The sequence below is a fragment of the Eretmochelys imbricata genome, chromosome 1, assembly GCF_965152235.1.
Source record: "Eretmochelys imbricata isolate rEreImb1 chromosome 1, rEreImb1.hap1, whole genome shotgun sequence".
NCBI lineage: Eukaryota > Metazoa > Chordata > Testudines > Cheloniidae > Eretmochelys > Eretmochelys imbricata.
The window spans coordinates 182,266,676-182,286,592 of NC_135572.1; the positions used below are offsets into that span (position 1 = coordinate 182,266,676).

A 19,917-nucleotide genomic window follows, 5' to 3' on the forward strand; every position below is an offset into this window, starting at 1 on the left:
TGATAGGACAATCAGACCAAGAGACTTCAAAATGACACCCAAGGTACAAGTCCCTTGGTTTTGCTTTATATGGAAGTGTCTACAGATCCTTGCCACTTTCTGTTATATTTAGCATTCACAGTCACCCTCCTACCCAACTGAATAATCTTGAAACCTTGTGAGACAAATTATATTTCTTTAGGTCCTGGCTTTCAAACTGAAATCCAGACGGATTAGTTTGATAAACCAACTGCTTCTTAATCTCTTTCAAGGCACAGAACTAGTTTCTCTGGATTCTGAAATAAAATTTTGCATTCGTTGTATTAGAGGTTTGAGTAGCTGTAGATTTAACAGTTATTCCCAGTAGAGAAGAGAGATTTGGGGGCACGTGCTGTACAGTAGAAAAGTTTATATGAACAGAAGACTGAAGAGACTGTCTAGCAAGTAAAACTTCAGTATGTTATTCAACTGTTTTTCTTTTCTTTTCTTTCTTTTTAAAATAGAAATGGAAGTCTGAAGCCCTGTAAGCAGTCAATGTCTACTCCCAACTGTTCTTACACATGCCTGTTCTGGACATTAGATCCACTCATGTGCCAGTGTGAATGTTTCAGAGTAACAGCCGTGTTAGTCTGTATTCGCAAAAAGAAAAGGAGTACTTGTGGCACCTTAGAGACTAACCAATTTATTTGAGCATGAGCTTTCGTGAGCTACAGCTCACTTCATCGGATGCATACCGTGGAAACTGCAGCCGACTTTATATACCCACAGAGATCATAAAACAATACCTCCTCCCACCCCACTGTCCTGCTGGTAATAGCTTATCTAAAGTGATCATCAAGTTGGGCCATTTCCAGCACAAATCCAGGTTTTCTCACCCTCCACCCCCCCCCCCCACACACACACACAAACTCACTCTCCTGCTGGTAATAGCCCATCCAAAGTGACAACTCTCTACACAATGTGCATGATAATCAAGGTGAGCCATTTCCTGCACAAATCCAGGTTAACATGCCTTATAATCAATCAACACCTGAAACAGCTGAATAAGATAGGTCTTAGACAGACTCAAACTTTGATTCTAGTCCCACTCTGGTTTTGTTCAAGATATACTCCCATATAAGGAAACCTTCAACCTTTTCTGCATAATATAAATGATACCATGTCAAGTACTGAATGTTTTGACACTGAACCTTTGCTATAAATTCCCAGTATAATGGTTGAGGCAAAATATCTTTGCTACAAGTAGTAGGATTACATTAGGAAATTTTGGACCTAAAGCCAGGTCATCACATGGTGTTATGACCTATAGGAACACACAAAATTTTGGAAAAAAAGAAGATCTACATTTACTAGAGATACTTTTTTGTTGAGGAAACAAATCACAGAACATTAAATTTTACCCATTAGCTAACAAACCAAGCCACAGTGGTCCTCCCCCGTGAGAGCACAGAGAATGTCTCAAAGTTTGCTTAACCTTTGAACCTCTAACTTGTATGAGGCAACACATGTTGAAAACCAAACTAAAAGTTAAGCAAGTTGTATGAAATGCAAGCATGAAATATAAGCATATTCTCTGTGTCATTACATGACTTCAGGAGGGCATTAAGTTCCCTTCTGGAAGGAGCTATTTAATTCATCCCTGGCCTCAAGTCTTAATTATTCAACTCCCCCTCCCCAGTTCATTAGAGATGATTCGTCACAATCCATTTGTAGGTCTGCTGAACTCTGCTATGGAAACATTTACATCAGGAAACACGTAAAAAATAACCAAATTTGTAGAGCTAATGTCACCTCTAGTAATGTCTAAAGGTATTCAAAGTGAAATAAGCACCTGAAATGATCATGTCCTTTTTTTCCAGTGGAATTAAGAGATGATGAACTACTGTGCAAGAAGGAAGGAATGTGACACCTTCAAACTGGATTTAAATGTTAATCCGAAATAGAGGGGTAAGCTTTAGTATTCCATACAAGTTCCACTATCTCGACCTTTCTTCTAGAAAGGCCAATTAGTTGCCTTGTTCTGGAGAAATGGATTTAGTGCATTTATTTAGATATAATATCTAACATACGTACATAATATGTAACCATGTATTGAAATTAAAATTTTGGGATGGGTCATAGCAAACTGTGACTCAAGTAATCTGAATATAGGTTTAGAGAGTAACTGCAAGTCTTGTAACACCAAACAGTTATGATTAGCAGTAATGACAATACATCCCGTTGTCATCATGAATTTTAAGTGTATTTGTTAATTAAGGTCTAATTACCAAGAAGTTATTTTAATCAGAAGGTAAGATAGAAACAGTTCATCCTATGTAATGGCACAGTGCTTATGTTATGTATCACATTACACCAATCACTTACTCAATACCAAGTGGAAACCCTAAGTCTTCAGGGCTCTCCATGAGATGGCCTAAATTACCAACAGATTTCCTCTGAAACAGTGACCTCCCTAGACTGTTACAATCCTTCGAAACTATGACACTGTCAACCTCAAAGCACGAAACCTATGGAAGCAACAGGAGGAGTTCTGATGGCAGCTGGCCTAAGCCTATGGAACTCTTCTCTGAAAGTGGTGAGATCTGTGGTCATCACTTGTGCAACTAAGCTTTCCCACAGCCACATCACTGAAATAATCAGTTTAATATGGAAAAAAGATGACTACTATGTATCAATATCTAATCCTTGCTGCCTTAGAGGGAGGAAAAAACAAAAAAATAAATGTACCAAATGTAAACCTTTATGCTGTAGTAATGATTTGTTAGGAACACAGCTGTTATGGTAAGAAGGATGATATAAATGCATAAACACACAAGATTAAATGTAGAGCATTACTTAGGTCTTCTCTATACAGGGAAAAGCCCTGAATAACTAGTGAGGAATAGCTATTGCTCAACAGCTATCCTGCACTAGCTCCATGGGTGGAAACTCTTATTCCACACTAAGGGCAGGCCTTCACTACCCCCCGGATCAGCGGGTAGCAATCGATCGATGTATTGCGTCTTGTCTAGATGAGATAAATCAATCCGCGAACGCACTCCCTGTCGACTCCGGAACTCCAGCTCGCTGGAGGTGGAAGCGGAGTTGACAGGGGAGTGGCAGCAGCCAACTCGCCGGTGTCCTCATGGCCAAGTAAGTCGACCTAAGATACGCCGACTTCCGCAATGCGAAGTTGCGTATCTTAGGTCGACCTCCACACTAGCGTAGACCAGGGCTAAGAGTACCTTTGTGTAGTTTAGGTGAATCCACTGTCAAAGTTAGGGGTTAGTGTGAAATAACTTTTGCACTCTGAGTTCATACCATAGCTGTTATGCACTACTACCCTGTGAATTCCCCATCTAGACAAGCCCTTAGACTGCAGACAATACATTTTATGTATGCAAACTGTTGCATCGATTATATTTACAGTATAGAACTGTTCTAATTTGGCGAACATTCAATTTTTAGTGTAACTGAGGAAAAATAATTACCACTAAAAACTGCTACATGGTTTTGTACATACTTTGAATAGTCAAAAAGTCTGCTGTCCCAAAGACTATGCGTTCCTCTAGGACCGGAATGGAAAAAGCAGGAATCTGTACCATCAAATTTGTTCAGACCATCCTCAGAGTTATTTGATGCATGGCTGTGTACAACATCCAATAGAACAGTAATTCCCAATGAGTGGGCAACGTCAATCAATTCCTTCAGATCATCTGGGGTTCCATAACGGCTGCAAGCATGAAAATACAATGCATTAGGCAGAGGTAACTTAATTAAAAAAAAAAAAAGGCTGAATACGGTTTATGCAGAAAACTATACATGCATAGAGTTAACAGATAAAAGCTTACGTAATTTACTAGGGAACTCCCATGTAGTGGGAATGATCGATCATCAGATAGTCACAATTCCCCCCTGTTGGAGAAGCAATTGTGCAATACAAACTGACAATAAAGACATTTAAAGAAAACAGTACGCTATATGCTGACTAAATTATAAATCCTCATTTAGGCATGTTCAAAGTTTTAAAAAATAGGATTGCCCCCAAATTTGAGCTTTTTCCTCCAATCACTTCAGGGAAAAAGAAAAACAAAAACTAGTCTTGGATATTTATGAAACACATTTCAACTTTTACAGTCTTACTTTTAAGCAGTTTAACACTTTGCACCTGTACTTTTCATATTTAATGTAAACTATTTTCTTACTTTAGTACACAAACTTCACAAATTTCTATATGATTAGAATTAAATAATCCATGACTTGGAAATTACTATGGATTCAAATGAGTATGAAATAATGAAAATAACACCCCCGCCCAAAATTTGCCACCTCTTTGCAAGTTGTTATCCGACATTTACTTACTTGGTGCCATTATTAGAGTTCACTTCATTCTTTTAAAATCATCAAAGTCTGTCTCAATACACAATGTGCAATTTGTTCAGCTAAATAAAACCAATTAAAGCTTCCTAAGTTTTTCAGTTTGTCACTTTTCTTCTTGATGAAGCTTAAACATAACATTCAAATTTACCTTCATTTTCTTGAACAATTTATCTTTAACCATCGCCTATTTCTACAAGCTGATGGGCCTCAAAGCCATCTAAATACAGTTTGCTATGAGTATGAAATAAATTTAATTCCTATAGGATGTGCAAGCAGTCATTTCATTACATGACTACCCTTTTTGTAAAGCAAAATGATTAAGCAATACCTGTTATGAACAAGTACCTTAAAGATGCTTTTATTTACCACAACAAAACATGCTGGACATCATTTGTGAGAATTCTCAATTTTGTACAACAGTTTCTATGGATAAAAAACACACAGCTGAGATCCTAAAGTGCAGAAGCTGGAATCAAAATGCTTTGCCAATTAAAATTTCTCATGACCTTTCTATTGTACTGTACACTATATTAAACTTTTATATAGAACTGATAATTATAGACAGCTGGTTTGATTTATTAGAAGAAAAAAACTCAATACAAAGCAAGGTCTGGATATGATGTCAGAATTCTTACAGTGCATTAGATTGTGCTATTTGTCTACATTTAAATACTATTTCACCAACCACAGAAAAAAGCAAAAGGTGTGCATAAGTCCTTAGAAAACATACCTTGATGCTGCAAAAAAACTTGTGATTTGATAACCAAAACTGGCATAGTAAGCATGTTCCATAATAGCCATCAGCTGAACACAATTGTATCCTGTTAAAAAAATCCCAAAGTTACATGTCTAAATAATAATTTGATATACAATTAACTTTTCTAGTATTTCAAATATGTCTAAACTGCTTCTTTCTCCTTATTTTATCTGGTTCTAAATCTCTAATGTCCAATTAATATTTAACCACAGACTCAGTCTTTCTTAAAAGTAATGCCATTTTAACATTTTATACTTGTATGACCTTCCCATAAAAAATGGGAAGGTCAGTTTCTCAGGTGATCTACATATGAATAGATATATTGAATCTATCAGTTTGAACAAGCAATAAAAGATATGCAAATATAATCTTAATATTCTGAAGTGAAATTAACACCACCAATCTGCATGTCCTGAACTTCAGATGCACTTTTGATATTTACAGAGTTGTCATGAAAGCAAAGTAAGAGTAACTGATTAATAGTGCTATATCTTGCGCTTTACCAAGATTTTTCTTAATATTTCAAACACATTTTATTTCAGTCTTTAATCATTACATATTTTCTTTCCAAACTCATTTCCCTCAAGGAATCTTTCAAAAGGAACATTAAAGCTGTATAATTCTGTTTTGAGCTTACTGAAACAGCTGAGAACCAAGAAAAAGTTTGGGGTTTGTTTGTTTTTTGGTCCCTTATTCAACCCAAAAGTGTTTCACTATGATATTAAATGAAAAAAATCTAAAGGGAAAAATTATATTTTAATGATGAAACTGTGGTACCTAAAACAAATCTCTGCTAAGCTAACTCTAATATCAGCAAAAAAATGTCCTATCAGCAAGCGATAACCTTCAGGTCTATTTGAAAAGCCTGTTGAGACCACAGCTTCTCTTTATTATTTGTTTTCACGCAAATCCTCAGCATATCGTTTAGCCTATATTTCCGCCTAACTTTATCCTGTTTATTTAATTTAGCTATGACGTCATGCTTACTTTTGCCCTCAAAGTCAAATAGTTACTATTAAAAAAAGGGGCTGGCATTAGCTTAGCAATTTGTCTAAGGTATATAGCCATTATATAATTGAGGATCGTTGCATGGTTACCCACAGCATTTTTGTAAATAAACAGTACAAACTATTTGAAATTACTATCATTTTATTTGCTTACAATTTATCTTGTTGTTTGCCTCGTGTATATTTCTTCACACTTTTAATATTTCAGCATTTTGACAAAAAGAGTGCTCCTTAAGAGAATTATTAAAAATAACAAACCCTTAAGTAGGTCTGGCTACAAACAGGTAGATACAATTTAAATCAGGCAAATGACTGATATTGTGGATACATTTATATTATTGTTATTTTGTTGTCTGACACCATTTTGCATTATATCCATGACATTCCTCCTCCCATAAGGAAAAATCTGTAGGCAGAGTTGCATGCTTTCAGATTTCTACTGAATATATTAGCCTCCTGGAAAGCAGAAGATTAGTTTACAAGAGAAAATAACAGCATCACAAGATCAAGTGTTAACTCTGTATTTTTAGCTTATTTTGATTGGGGGTCCCCAAATACAGAAACTTACTCACTCTGGCAGTCAGCTTAACTGTAGTGAATGACTAAAGCCTTTTTTTTTCTTTTGGGTCAAACACTGACTTTACTATAAATCATTATAGTTTATTTATGGCTGGTTTTGTTAGTATGTGGATGAGCTCTGTGCGTATCTAGTGTTTGACTTCATATCTGGTTTTACTAGCTGTCATTAATATGCCAACATTTGCCATAGATACCAAATATGGTTAGCATAGTTATTTCCAGTTCCAAATACAGTAGGGCATATCATCATTGTAGGGTAATGGCTAGCAAGTGCTCATGTAATCTTTTATGTGCCAAAGTGCAACAACTCTTAAAGCACAAAATCAGATAAATAATTAGCTTTTTTTTTAGATAATCATTCCAACAATTTCATCTACAGCCTATACAGTTACAATAATACACCACAATTCTTTCCTAAACAGAACTGCTCAGGTTACTTGCTATGTAATACTGGAACATTCAAATTATCACTTAAAATGGTCACACTTCACATAGTAAACTTAGTAAAACTAGATACAGTACTTTTTCTATACATATATAGAAAAATAAAAATGTAGCTGGTACATTGGCAAGTAATCTGTTTTCAATTATTTGTAATCAGTGTCTGGCATTAATACAGCTTTGTTTTCAGACTGAAAGTAAATGACAAATATTTATTTAGTTCTAAGGAATGAAATTTTACTTAAAACTGTAAAAGAGTATCTTTGATCCATGTACCCTAATTCCTGTGCATTTCATTTCATTATTTAATTAAAGCAATTATTAATACCCTAAAAATAAATTTCTATAGTACATTTAAGCTTCATTCCCCACACCCCAAGACACTCCATTATCTTTTCCAATAAGAGCAGAAACTCATTACAAATTTCTCTCTATATGCATCTCACCAAAAAGCATGTTACTTACCAAGATCCTTTATTTTAGGTAGTATGTTATACGTAAAGTTTTTATAAGAAGCAACTTTCCCATCTGGGGAAGCAATTCCCACGTGAGATTCATAAATTCTTAAGCTTTTTGGTTTCTTTGGTTGAGGATGTTTGCGCTATTGAATAGAAAATGGTTGTCATTAAAACACAGCATCTGAGAATGTCAATCTTGTTATATAAACACACCGTTTACACAAGTAAGAGAAAAAAGAACCAGTATATTCGTTTTAAAATCAGGTAAGAAAATTGTATTGCAACATATTCCCTCTAGATTAATGCAATTAAAATTGTAAATACAAAAAAAATTACTCCAATATGGAGATTGATCAATTTCTTTGATTTTTTTTTTCTTCCACTCTTTACTTGACATCCTTACGGTCAGTACTTCCATAACTTCATTGCACCAATGTATTGAAGTGCTGATTTTGTGAAAAAGTGACTTTAAAACAGCACACAGAAAACTGGTCTGCTGATTGTATTCTTAGTCAGATCTACCCAATTTAATGGGGAAAAAAGTTTTTGGGTTTTTTTTTTTGTTTGCTTCTTGGGGTTTTTTTGAGAGGGAGGGTTTTAAGTAAAGCACATTCTTCTGTCTAGTGCAGGACATAAAAATTCCTTTGTCAATATCAGGTAGAAAAGTTCCCAGCTGAGTGGAATTGAGTTTTACAGAATATAAGCATTCATTAAGTACAGTTCAAAAGACAACCTTTCAAATGTTACTACCAGAGTAGGTCAAAAAACCTCTGAAAAAAATTCAGGTAAGGAGTTTGTATTCCAAGTTGATTTTTTTCCCCCTCCCAGGAAATTTGTTGGGATAAAATTTTCCAAGTTTTGAATTTATTCTCTCTGTCCCCTGCCATCCGTTCCTTTCATTCTATTGCATTCAATGTCAAAAAGGACTCATGTCCAAGGTTTTCACTACCACCAGCACCAACACAAATACAAACTTTTCCCCATATTATTTTTTTCAAAATTTCTCCAAATCTGGAAAAGGTTACAGGGTGGCAAAGTCACTGCATTTCATTTTCCTTTTGTCAGCTGAACTTTTCCAAATTGGAAAAGTTTTTTGAAATAAAACTTTTGAAAGAGGGTTGAAAAAAGCCCAACAAATATTTTCCTGCACACAGTGGCCAAAAAATAAAAGGGGTGGGGAGAGGGAAGAAAGGGGGAAAGAATAGTTATTTACTCTGGCTCTTTGAGATGAATTGTCCACATGCATTCCACTTCTTGTCCACATATGCCCCATGGGAGGGGGACTGTATTTTTGGCTATCAGTGTCCTTTGGGCCACGATTGCACTCTAGATGTCCCCCTGGCCTCCCCACACACCTGCGGACATGGTGAAGTAGGCCCAACAGCCTCTCAGTTCCTTCATCAATAAAGAATCCAGGTAGTATAGAACTTTGTAGTGAAAGAAAAGGATGGCAGGTTGTGGAACGCATCCTTCCACCAACCTAATAGTGAGAAGACTTCTTGAAGGACTTCCACCATCATATCCATATGATGCTTTATGTATAGATACATGGATTTCAACTTCTCTGCATACAACATAGGTAAAGTCTGGCATATTGAGACATGGGTGCAGAAGGCCATGTCACCAAAGAAGGATGCATCTGGAGGGTGAGCCTGCAGATTGAGGAGTCCTCCTATTGCCTGGAACCTCTCCTGTGGTAGCTAAGCTCTTCCTGACCTCAGATCTAACATTACTCCTACAAATTCTGTAGTTTGGGTTAGCAAAGTGAGGATTTTCCCATGTTCATTTGGAGCCCCTATGTGGTAAAGGGCCGTAAGACAATGTGAATCAAGCTGGTCATTGATCACCTGCTGGGAAAATTTTACCCAGATCAGCCAGTTGTCCAGGTCTGAATATACCAGACTGTAATGTGTTCTTAAGTGGGCTGTGCCTGCTACACTCTTGCTGAATATGTGTTGGTGCCATGCAAAGACGAAAGGGCAGGACCATGTATTGGTAGTAAGTCCCTCACTATGAAGTATTCTCTCTGTGCTAGGTATATGGACAGACAGAAAGAAGCATCCCAAAGCTGAGAACTACAAATCCATCTTGAGTATTTAATGAGGAGATAATTGAGACCAGGGTTAGCATCCTGAACTTGTAGTTACGGATGAATCTGCTGTGATATCAAAGTCTATAATCAGATGCCAACCTCCGTTCTTTGGGAATAAAAAGTAATGGGAGTTGCAAGTTGCAAAAGGGTATCTAATTCTTGATTTAACAGTATCTTGTAAGAGGGGTCCCTGGAAAGGAAAAGGGAAGAAGGGTTGGGCTAGTATGGACCTGGAATTGGATAAAATACCCCTTTTTAAAATAGTTTTCAGGACTCAGTCGTCTCAGGTGATCTGGTTCCAGAATTCCTCAACAATTTTTTTAAAAAAAGTAGTCATTAAGTGTGTGCGCATGCACACACGTGTGTGTGTGTGTGTGGGGGGGGGGCAACGAGGGGGTATAACTCCTGAACTGGTTCTGATTAGCTCTTGATGATCAAATCAAACGTGTTGCTGTGAAGCAGCATGCACCAAGGATGCAGTGGGAAAGGGTTTCCTGCACTGGAGCCTTTGCTCCTTCCATTGTGGTTCCAATACTATCTGTGGGTGACAGTAGCAAGGTGTAGATATCCCAAAGCATCATCAGGCTGAGGCTGTGATCTGCTTTCTCCTTGGTGCTGGCAAGTATATGCTCAATGAGCAGAGAGTGGCTCTCAAATCCTTTAATGATTAAAGGCCTTCAACTGTTTGCACACTGATCAATCACAAACTTCAAATTATTATTTTTATTACTATAGCACCTATGGAAAGTCCTCCACTGATGTTTGGGCTCTTTGGGTATTCCACAAGAATGGAGCCCGGAAGCCCTGTGATGAAGCAGCCATTGTTATGTTTGGGCTATTAACTGTCCTTTGAGCATTACAGATTTTAGCTCCCCCCTGTGTTCCTATGGGAGCTTTTATATTAATTGTGATACCCTTTTCCCAGATGAGATAGTTGTGTTTTAACAGATGATCTTGATAATTTCAAATTCACATCTGGAGACAAATCTGGGGAATAGATTTTTCTACTAAAAAAGTCAAGTTTGTAGGGTCCTTCTCTGTGTGTGTCATATTTGGAGACCATCGCTGTTTGGCTCTTTCATTCACTGCTGTCACCACCAGCGTTCTGAGACTGAGTAGATGCAGGAAACTTAAAAATTTCTTTGAGGGAACTTGATAACATGTATCAACTTACTTAGATGTGGGTGCCACAGATGCTGGGATCTGCCACAACTTCATAACTAGTTCCAATAACTCCTCATTGACAGACGAGGCAAGCCTACCATGCCTGGAGGAGGGCAGAAGATCTAGTCATTTATGAGATTTTTCTTGCAGTACCTCCACATGAATCTCCAGGGTGTCTCCCATGCAGCATAAGTCGTCTCAGAAGATCCTAAAATCATCCAGTTGGCTAGAAGTAGAAGGGATGACTGCCTCATTGATTGAAAACAAAGATATTGCTGCTGGAAATAATTGATACTCCCGTTCCTATATGTGGTGTTCTTACTAAGTTCACACTCTACCATAGCAAAGTGAAAACTGACCAATCATTGTGAGTTTTCACTACAGCTATTCAGAACCCTGCAGACAGCAGAGATACTGAAAAGAATAAGACTCATTTCATTCTGCTGCTGAAGAGAGGCTAAGAACAGAGGCTGGGGGGAAAATATAATATCCAACACTCTTCAGCACTTAAGGGGCTCAGGGAAGTGATAAACTGATGACAACACTGGAAAAAAGACACTGATCAATTATGAGAATAACTGTGTGAAATCAAGATAGCAAAAAACAAAAGCAAAAGACACAAATAGTTCATTACACTTAAAACAATACTGACGAGTAAGTTGATCAGCCAAACAGCATTCACTGAGCAGTATGCTCCCACATATTCCTTTAAACTGCAGGGGACAGGTCCATGTGGGCACAGCAGAACATCTTTGTTTTAGTATGGCTTTAGGGCTTGGTCTGCAGACCAGTAGATTTCAAGTACATTTTTTTCAATAACAATAAGTGCATTAAAATAGGCGCTTACAATGGAAATGTCTTCTCATGCTTAACTATAATATTGATACACCATGTGCAAAGTAACTCGTGTTATAATTAGAACGCACCCCAAAAAATAAAAATAAAAGGACTGTGACATGACAGAAATCACATCATAAAACATGCCTTGCATGCACTTCTAAAAGCTTTTGAAATATAAAATAAGCCTTACTAGATATGGCAGTGGTGGTTCCCAGTGTATCCAATCATAATTCACATTTCTATCTACGCGTGCTACATATTTGGCCCAAGGTGAAATACGGTAGAGAATCTCTCCATTTTTACTACGGATCACCACCTAGAAAATAAAATGAAGACATAAGAAATCACTATAATGTCATGTGTATACAAGCACCCGTACAGAAACGGAAGTCTGTTCTCAATGATAGGAGCGCCAGAGGAGAAAAGATTCTCATGTTAATTCATACAGCATAACAGTGTTAACAAAAATTAGCCAGATTTTCCTATAAACTAGAAGACAACTGTGGCATTCTACATTACTGAATTCTTTGAACATAAAATAAAAATGCAGCTTTGTCATCATTCCATGCAAAGATGGGTTTAGCACAGCAGATGGAACAGAAATAGGAACACATCTAGTGAGAAACCCTGTATTAGAAGATTAACAAAAAATGAAACTAGGGGGTTTCACAGTTTGTAGCTTCTGTAGGCAGAGCACACTGCACGCATCAAGGGGTTTCTTGCATTCCTCCATTCCCCCCACCAGCTCTCTCTGTGCCACCTCCCATCTCTCTCTATTTCTGGGATTCCTTGTAGCTCTCTTCTTTCCCCTCTTTCATGCCAGGAACTATGTACCCTCCATACTCTACTCCACACACACACACACACACACACACACACACACACACACACCCCGCCCCCCAAGGAAGGGGCTATATGTGGGCCCCCATTCCTCCATTTGCAGACAAACAGAAAAACAGAAATACGAATGCCATTAAAAATGCTGATGACCAATAAAAATCCATCAGCTATTCTTTTGGATATTACCTTCATAAATTCCTTTTTAATAATGATTCCTAGCTCTTATATAGCTCTTCTATATTTTAGAAGAAAGTTGGAGTGATATTGTATAGATCAGAGTTGCTTATGAACAGCACAAGCCCATGGCAATGTCTCTGCCACAGACAGGGTAAAAGGAAAAGAAAACCTGCTATTTGTGGACCTAATCTGTCACAGGAAGAGAGAAGAAGAACACTGTTGCCCTTCACTCCACATCTTGCACAAACAGTGGGGACTCCCTGGCTTTCCCATACATCTGGGGATAAGGAGAGGGGGAGGGGAAGCAAAGACAGTGCCTGTCCTACAGCATCATCACGATGAAAACAAACAAGTTAAGGCTGTCAGGAGTAATTTGTGTGCACTACTTTACATTCTGGACCTTTAAAATCTTCCTGAAAGAGACTGAGATGTAGGATTTAAGCAAGGCATTAGCGGGAAAGTAACGGGAGATCCTGAAAGAATAATGCTGCAATGGGGTGGCTACGGAAACAGTACTATAGAGGTTCTAGGCCTCGGAGGATACCTTGGAACATGTGATTTTTCCAGCCAAGAGGTGGACATCTATGAAGTAGGAAAACCACAGCCTTGCCTCTACTACTTGAAACTGCAGGAGTTCAGTAGCCTGAAGGTCAACATTTTCCACCTGTTTTTGTATTTTACACATGCATTTATTTACATGTGCATTTTGCTTGTAATTAAGTAATTTGCTCCCACATCTTTCTAGGAGGATTCTGTCTGGAACCCATTTTGACAATGGTTGTGCGAGAGAGGTTAAGACCTTTCAACAGAGTAAAAGAGTAATAACTCATATGTTGAACTTTTTCAAGGCTGACCAGGTTGGCATCCAGTCCAAGACTATACTGTGGTTATGTCCTGATCTATGGTGGTGTCTTTCTTAGGCCCTCAGGAGCTACCTGCCTAGCAACCATAGCCTTGTTCCTGCACAGAGAGAGAGATTATTGAGCAGGTTCCACTTCATCACCATATTAACAAGCGGGGGGAGGGGTGAAGGGGAGGGTAGATGGAAACACTGACTGGGCTCTCAGTCAGTCACCAGGGATTAGGTTGAGCCTCCTAAGATTAAATGGGATTGCAGCTCACAGATTCTTGCCACCTGTCTGTGTCGCTGCTGCTGCTATGGATGTGCCATAGTGCTTCAAGACTATTAGGGCTTGAAAGAGTAGCAAAGTGAGTAAATGAAAATGGTTTAATATTAGTTGAAGCTAACAAAGGATAGGTGATCAGGTATGGGAGGATCATCTTAACTGTGTCCCCATTTGTTCAGAGGCATAGTGCAAGTCTGTGAAACAGGCCAGATAATTTGAAAACAGACATTTAGCTGAGGATGGAACGGACTATGGTGACACTGGAATTTCCAGACTGGATTAGTGGTCCAACAGCAGCGCTACTACCAGATGCTTCAGAGAAAGGAGCAAGAAGTTCTATAGCAGACAGTGGTGGAGTAGCCTGGCCACAAGAAAATTTCCTCACCACCCCTGCAGTTGTTGGTTGACTTATATACCCTGAAGCAGGCCCTATGAAAAACAGATATTTAATCCTAATCAATGTAACTCTGGATGTTCTCACTATACACATAAATCTCCTTTTTTTAATCCTAATAAATTTGTCTTTAGTAATACGTGACTATACATGTTGTTCACATTAGCTAAACTCAGAGTGTGTGTGTGTGTGTGTGTGAGGAGACAGTATTCCAGTTTCAAATGTGTTACCTTCCTCTTTCACTAAGTGTCTACACTGGGTGTTTTGGTTTTTGTATTATAAGAAAAGGCAAATGAAGCACCTCACTTACTTTTCTCACACCATTCATTGTTTGTTTTTTAAAAATAGCCCCTTTAGTTACATAGGAGATAAAAGGTGGCCAATTTTTTTTTAGTCTCTTCACACAAAAGTCTTTGTATGCATCTAATCATTTTTGACCAGTAAATAACCTATATTTCTGTCTTTTTAAACACAAGTTGACCAAAAATGGGGGTATGTCCTCCACCTGGAATACTATTGTTTTATTACTGTATGTAATAATATGTTGTATGACAAAAACTGGAATGGAAAATATTAAAAAAAATATAATCAGACTAACCTAGTTGGCTTTTTTTTGGCCACCATTGTACATTGAGCTGAGGTTTCAATGAGCTGTCCACAGTAATGTCCAGTCTGAGCGATTACAGAACCCAACAACATCTGAGTAATTCAAATTATTTCTTCCATAGTTCTTTACTTTGAGTTTGTCAGTAATGAGATTCTTCTCCAATATAAATGTACTGGGGCTTTCAAAAGACTTCAAGTGGCATAATTTTCTGTTACCACAACCACACAGGTTTGTCCTTAACCCATCACATTACATATCCAGTACAAATGTCTGAAGGAAAAGGCAACAATCTTTTGCCTTTAACTGCTAGATATTCCATGTATTTTGAGAATCCAACTTATTTTCAAGTAACAAATAGTTATTTGAACTGCACAAATTTTCGGTTTCCAAAACACCAGCTGAGAATGCAAAAGTATTACAAAGATCAACTTTGAGGTGATAAAATGGGCTTGGTAAACGTAATAGTCAAACTAATTTTAAATCTAGTAAAATGGCTTATTTAGATCAAATTATGAAATGAAAAATGCTCAAAGAAAAACTAGATTCATACTTAAAATTCACATTAACCCAGATTCTTTGGCACTTAGCTAGTTCTACTGTTTGACACATTTAGATAAACAACATAGTTAACCATCAAACCATATTCCATGTACTTGGAATCATTACAGCTTTTTATATTTCAGTACCATGGAGATTCCAAAAATCATTTCGCTTTTGCCAAATTTCACATATATAAAAAATAGACTAATTGAATGCACTGGGTTAATAGGATTGTAGAAATTTCTTCTGAAGAGCTCATCTCATTTCAGTCCCCAACTCTGCTGCTTTCATCTGAAATAGCTATTGGAATAATATTTATTTAAGGGAATGGATAAGCTTCTTAGTTGATAATTATACACCTTTACATCTAGAGTACTCAACAGGTAAATAAATTGCTTTTCAGAATATTTAATATCTAGAATAAATTTGTTTCTCACATAGTACTCTCAACATGCAATTGTATACAGGCTGTGCTAATGCACAGCAACTTAAGTTTCTGATCTTTACACAGCTTTATAAAACTTGAAATGAATGATTTATATTTGAAGGAGGTAAGAGAGCAGACTATTGATCTAATTCATTTTTGCTCTAAGCTTTTATTCTAGGACAATTTAACTTTTAACATTATTATGCAAAGATATAAAAAACCTCTTAGCTCTAGTGAAAAGGGCACATTTATTGAAGAAGAGAAGACACATAATTTAGTTAACTTTGCAGATGCGAGAAGAGTCTCCTAAAAAGGGCAGTTATCTTAACAAGTAATCAAAAAGCGTAAGTCTAGCCTCTCACACTAAATGATTTTCCTCAGTAGGGCTCTTTCTCAACGAGGGGCATTTTCTAAAATTTTCCTATCCCTATTGTATCTGATTTAGCCACACCATTGTTAACAGCACTATAACCCCTACTGTTGCCTGAACCAGCTGCTGCTGTCATTTTAAACAACACGATGGAACTGTGCACTGAGCTGGAGCTTAATACCATGTTGATTGGATAAGCAAGTACACCTAGCAGCATTAAAAATAACAAACATCCAGAGCCCAGTTTACACAACAACTCATGATGCTCCTAATGCTAGTGGAGCTGAACCCATGTTAATAACGGTCGTGAACTCTTAGAAGATTGTTTGGGGCATAAAGACCCACATGTCCCAATCTTAGAAAAAAAAAAAATCTAAGTGCAGTTACACAAATAACCCTGTACCTATGAACTGTGGTCTGAATGAGAGCTGGCTAGTTGATGCTCAATCCTGACAAGACCACAGTATTTGTCTGTTGGAGGAAGCAACTAGAATAAATTGATAAAGGATTATCTTAGCACCCCCAAATGAGGAAGCATTTCTGTTATTTGTCACACAGGCGCACACTTGAGTGGTTTTATTAAACCGTGGGTAACTGAGGATAAAGGTAGTCACAGTCATTTTCAATGTGCTCTGAGCAAAGAGAGTATGACTTTCCTCAGGGGAAAAAAACTGATTACAGAGAATCACAACTATCACTTAGAGACTTGATTACTTCCATATAAAGTGCATTTTAGTAAACTTTGGACCCATTCCGAAGCTGGAGTAGAAGACAGTCGCTCCCTTTATTAACTGGCATTTCATAGAGGCAATTTATTGTGCAGGTGCTCCATATTCTGCTTGGGGCACCAGAGAACGTAAGTATTTGGAACAAGATAAAGGAGCTGGATGTTATACTAGATAAACAGATATTGGGTCAGCACAACAGTACTCACCCATTCACCAGCAAGTGAAATATTGCACAAAGAAAAGTCTGTATCTTAGGGAAGACATTTTTTGTCTTTTCTGCTAAAATTTCTGCTTAACAAGTCCATCAGAGGATTTCCCTTGTCTGGGATGTGGAAGACTTGGACACAGACTCTTCACTATTTGGAGAAATTGCAGGCTATATTCAGGAGTATCTTCTGGTTTATAAAGGTTACAAGTAAATGTTGACTGGAACCTGGTGTACTTGATAGGACCACCTAAGAAGCAAAACAAGACCTTTTACATTTGGATGGGTTTTTAGTTTATAGTGAGATCATTCCTTGGGCCTCACTCTCACACTCAGAACCATCATTAATATAGCCCATTGGGGCATTTTGATGCTAGATTGCTCTTTTAAAAAACATATAATCTTGTAGTTGTTTTTAAAAGAAAGTAACCACATACAAACACAAAAATATTTTTTCTGGTATGCTATTTAAAAAGCAACAATGTAAACACCTAATTAAATAGAGAACACATTCTTTTCTAGGTACACAAGGATAAGACCTAGAATTACTGTTCTATATTTAGGTTAGAACAGTTTATAACTGCACAGCTTCGAGTACTGAATTGCATATTGAAATAAATGGTGGAAGCATAGGCATTTGTCTGTTTACATACACACTGTGAAGGACCATGCACCTTTAAAAATTATTATTTATGTCGACTTGTTGACTCAAGAAATATATTGCACATGCAAAATTTCTCATTTTTTTCCAACAGAAGTAAACAAACTTTCACCATTTATTTCCACAGCAAAATTTCCTCCCCCTTTCACCAAATCACACATTCCTCACTGAGGAAAGCATACCTACAACTTTTAAAAATGAAAATATGAGTATATGTGGCTGGCTAATTTTGAGCATGAGAGGTATTTTGCCTAGGGTAAACATTCCTGGAAAATAAAGGCTAAAGCCAAATATTCGTCCTAATTCATAACTAGAATATTCACTGTCAAATAGAAGATGCAGCTGTTCCATTTGGCTTTCAGTTAATGTGACATCATTAATATCCTTTGTATGGCATTTCTACTACAACCACAGCAGTTTGATCTGGGATGAAAATTGTTGTGTTAAAGTGCACTATTATGCAGAATGAGACTGTATATTGCAAAATAATTAAAGCAACTGCCTCTTCCCAGAGTGGAAAAAAACTTTACAAACCAACAGAGGAAGACAATCTCTATCCCAAAGAATGCAAAGTTAAGTGGCTATCACATACATTATAGCAACAGAGGAACACTTTTTTTAAAAGGCAATTTAGTATGCAATTATTTACAAATGAACTAAGTTTGTCCCATCCAAAACACACACATCAGGCATACTTCGATGTAAAATGTTAACTAATAATAATTTTAAGTAATTAAAATATGTGCTTGAGTAGTTCCAAAGGAATTCATATATTTCATACTCTCAGCATTCCATCTACCCCAGCCTTTTTTTTAAGTTTGATCAAGAACTACAGAAAGGGGAACGTTATACGGTATCACACCATTTAAAGGGTCAGCCATGGCTTTATTCAAACACACAGTTAACAAATAGCACAAAAACAATAAGGCTTATCTACTAACCACAGAGCTGTTAGGTAGCAAGGCGGAGGTGGCTGCCACCCAGGGAACCTACAAACTCCGAGTCTAGACCTGCTGTTCCTTACAGCACCGTGGTTACGTCAGTCCAAGCCCTGTCATTCTACAGTGTGAACGCAGGTTAAGCCACAGACCCAAATCAGAAGGTCTGTGTAGTACAATATGGACATATTAGCACAACTATGAGACCAGAGTCCAACAACTGTAAACTTATGTTTATGCAAAGTGAACGTTCAAGCACTGACTTGGAAACATCACGTTCACAAGCCCAGATCCCACAAACTAGGTTTCAGTGTGCTATGTATACATATCCTTTTCTAATGAAGGTATCATTGCAGGAAATATGTATCCTGAAAAGCAGAGGGTATGCTGACACAATACATTAACTGGGACAGATACTGCTGCATACTTGCTGGCATTATCAACTTTTATAGCTAAGGACAAGACACAATGGCTAATGTTTGTTAGCAGTTACAGTATAAGGATTTCCTTAGAACTCTAGCTTAGTCACTGAAAATATTTTGTACTTCTACTAATAGTCTTGCCAAAACAAAGATTACTGAACTAACCTTTCTAAACACTCAGGAATTGCTCCTTCACACCATATAGCCAGCACTCATAAATACAGTAAACAGGTTTCAGAATAGTAGCCGTGTTAGTCTGTATCCACAAAAAGAACAGGAGTACTTGTGGCTCCTTAGAAACTAAAAGTTATTTGAGCATAAGCTTTCGTGGGTTACAGCCCACTTCATCGGATGCATAGAATAGAACATATAGTAAGAAGATTATATATATATATACACACACACACACAGTATTAGATCCGGACCAGTGGGGTACAGGAGTCTGGTAGAAGGCAAATATACTGGCCACTGGATGAATTGTTTTCTGTTCCCTGAGTGACCAGAGCAGGGCTGCACTAGAGCAATCAAGAACCTGCTGGAAAAAATTAAGACAGGCACGCTAATTAAGACACCTGGAGCCAATTAAGAACATACTACAATCGATTATGGCAGGCAGACTAATCAGGACACTTGGTTTAAAAAGGATCTCCCATCAGTTAGGGGTGTGTGTGCAAGGAGCAGGGAGTGAGAAGGTGTGCTGCTGGAGGACTGAGGAGTACAAGCGTGATCAGGCTTCAGGAGGAAGATCCTGCGGTGAGGGTAAAGAACGTGTATACATTAACTGGGACAGATACTGCTGCATACT

At 37.6% G+C, this 19,917-nt stretch overlaps 1 protein-coding gene across 4 annotated transcripts in view; it reads right to left on the reverse strand.

Annotated features, from left to right (window-relative positions):
* The window catches only part of GBE1 (1,4-alpha-glucan branching enzyme 1), a 290,444-nt gene that overhangs the window by 145,029 nt on the left and 125,498 nt on the right, over window positions 1–19,917 (reverse strand). For all 4 annotated transcript variants that reach the window (XM_077819979.1, XM_077819985.1, XM_077819991.1 and 1 more), the window contains 4 exons: window positions 11,867–11,992; window positions 7,588–7,723; window positions 5,069–5,159; window positions 3,482–3,691 (listed from right to left, as the gene is read on the reverse strand). In XM_077819979.1, the coding sequence (XP_077676105.1) occupies window positions 3,482–3,691; window positions 5,069–5,159; window positions 7,588–7,723; window positions 11,867–11,992 (563 nt within the window). The remainder of the gene's footprint in view (window positions 1–3,481; window positions 3,692–5,068; window positions 5,160–7,587; window positions 7,724–11,866; window positions 11,993–19,917) is intronic.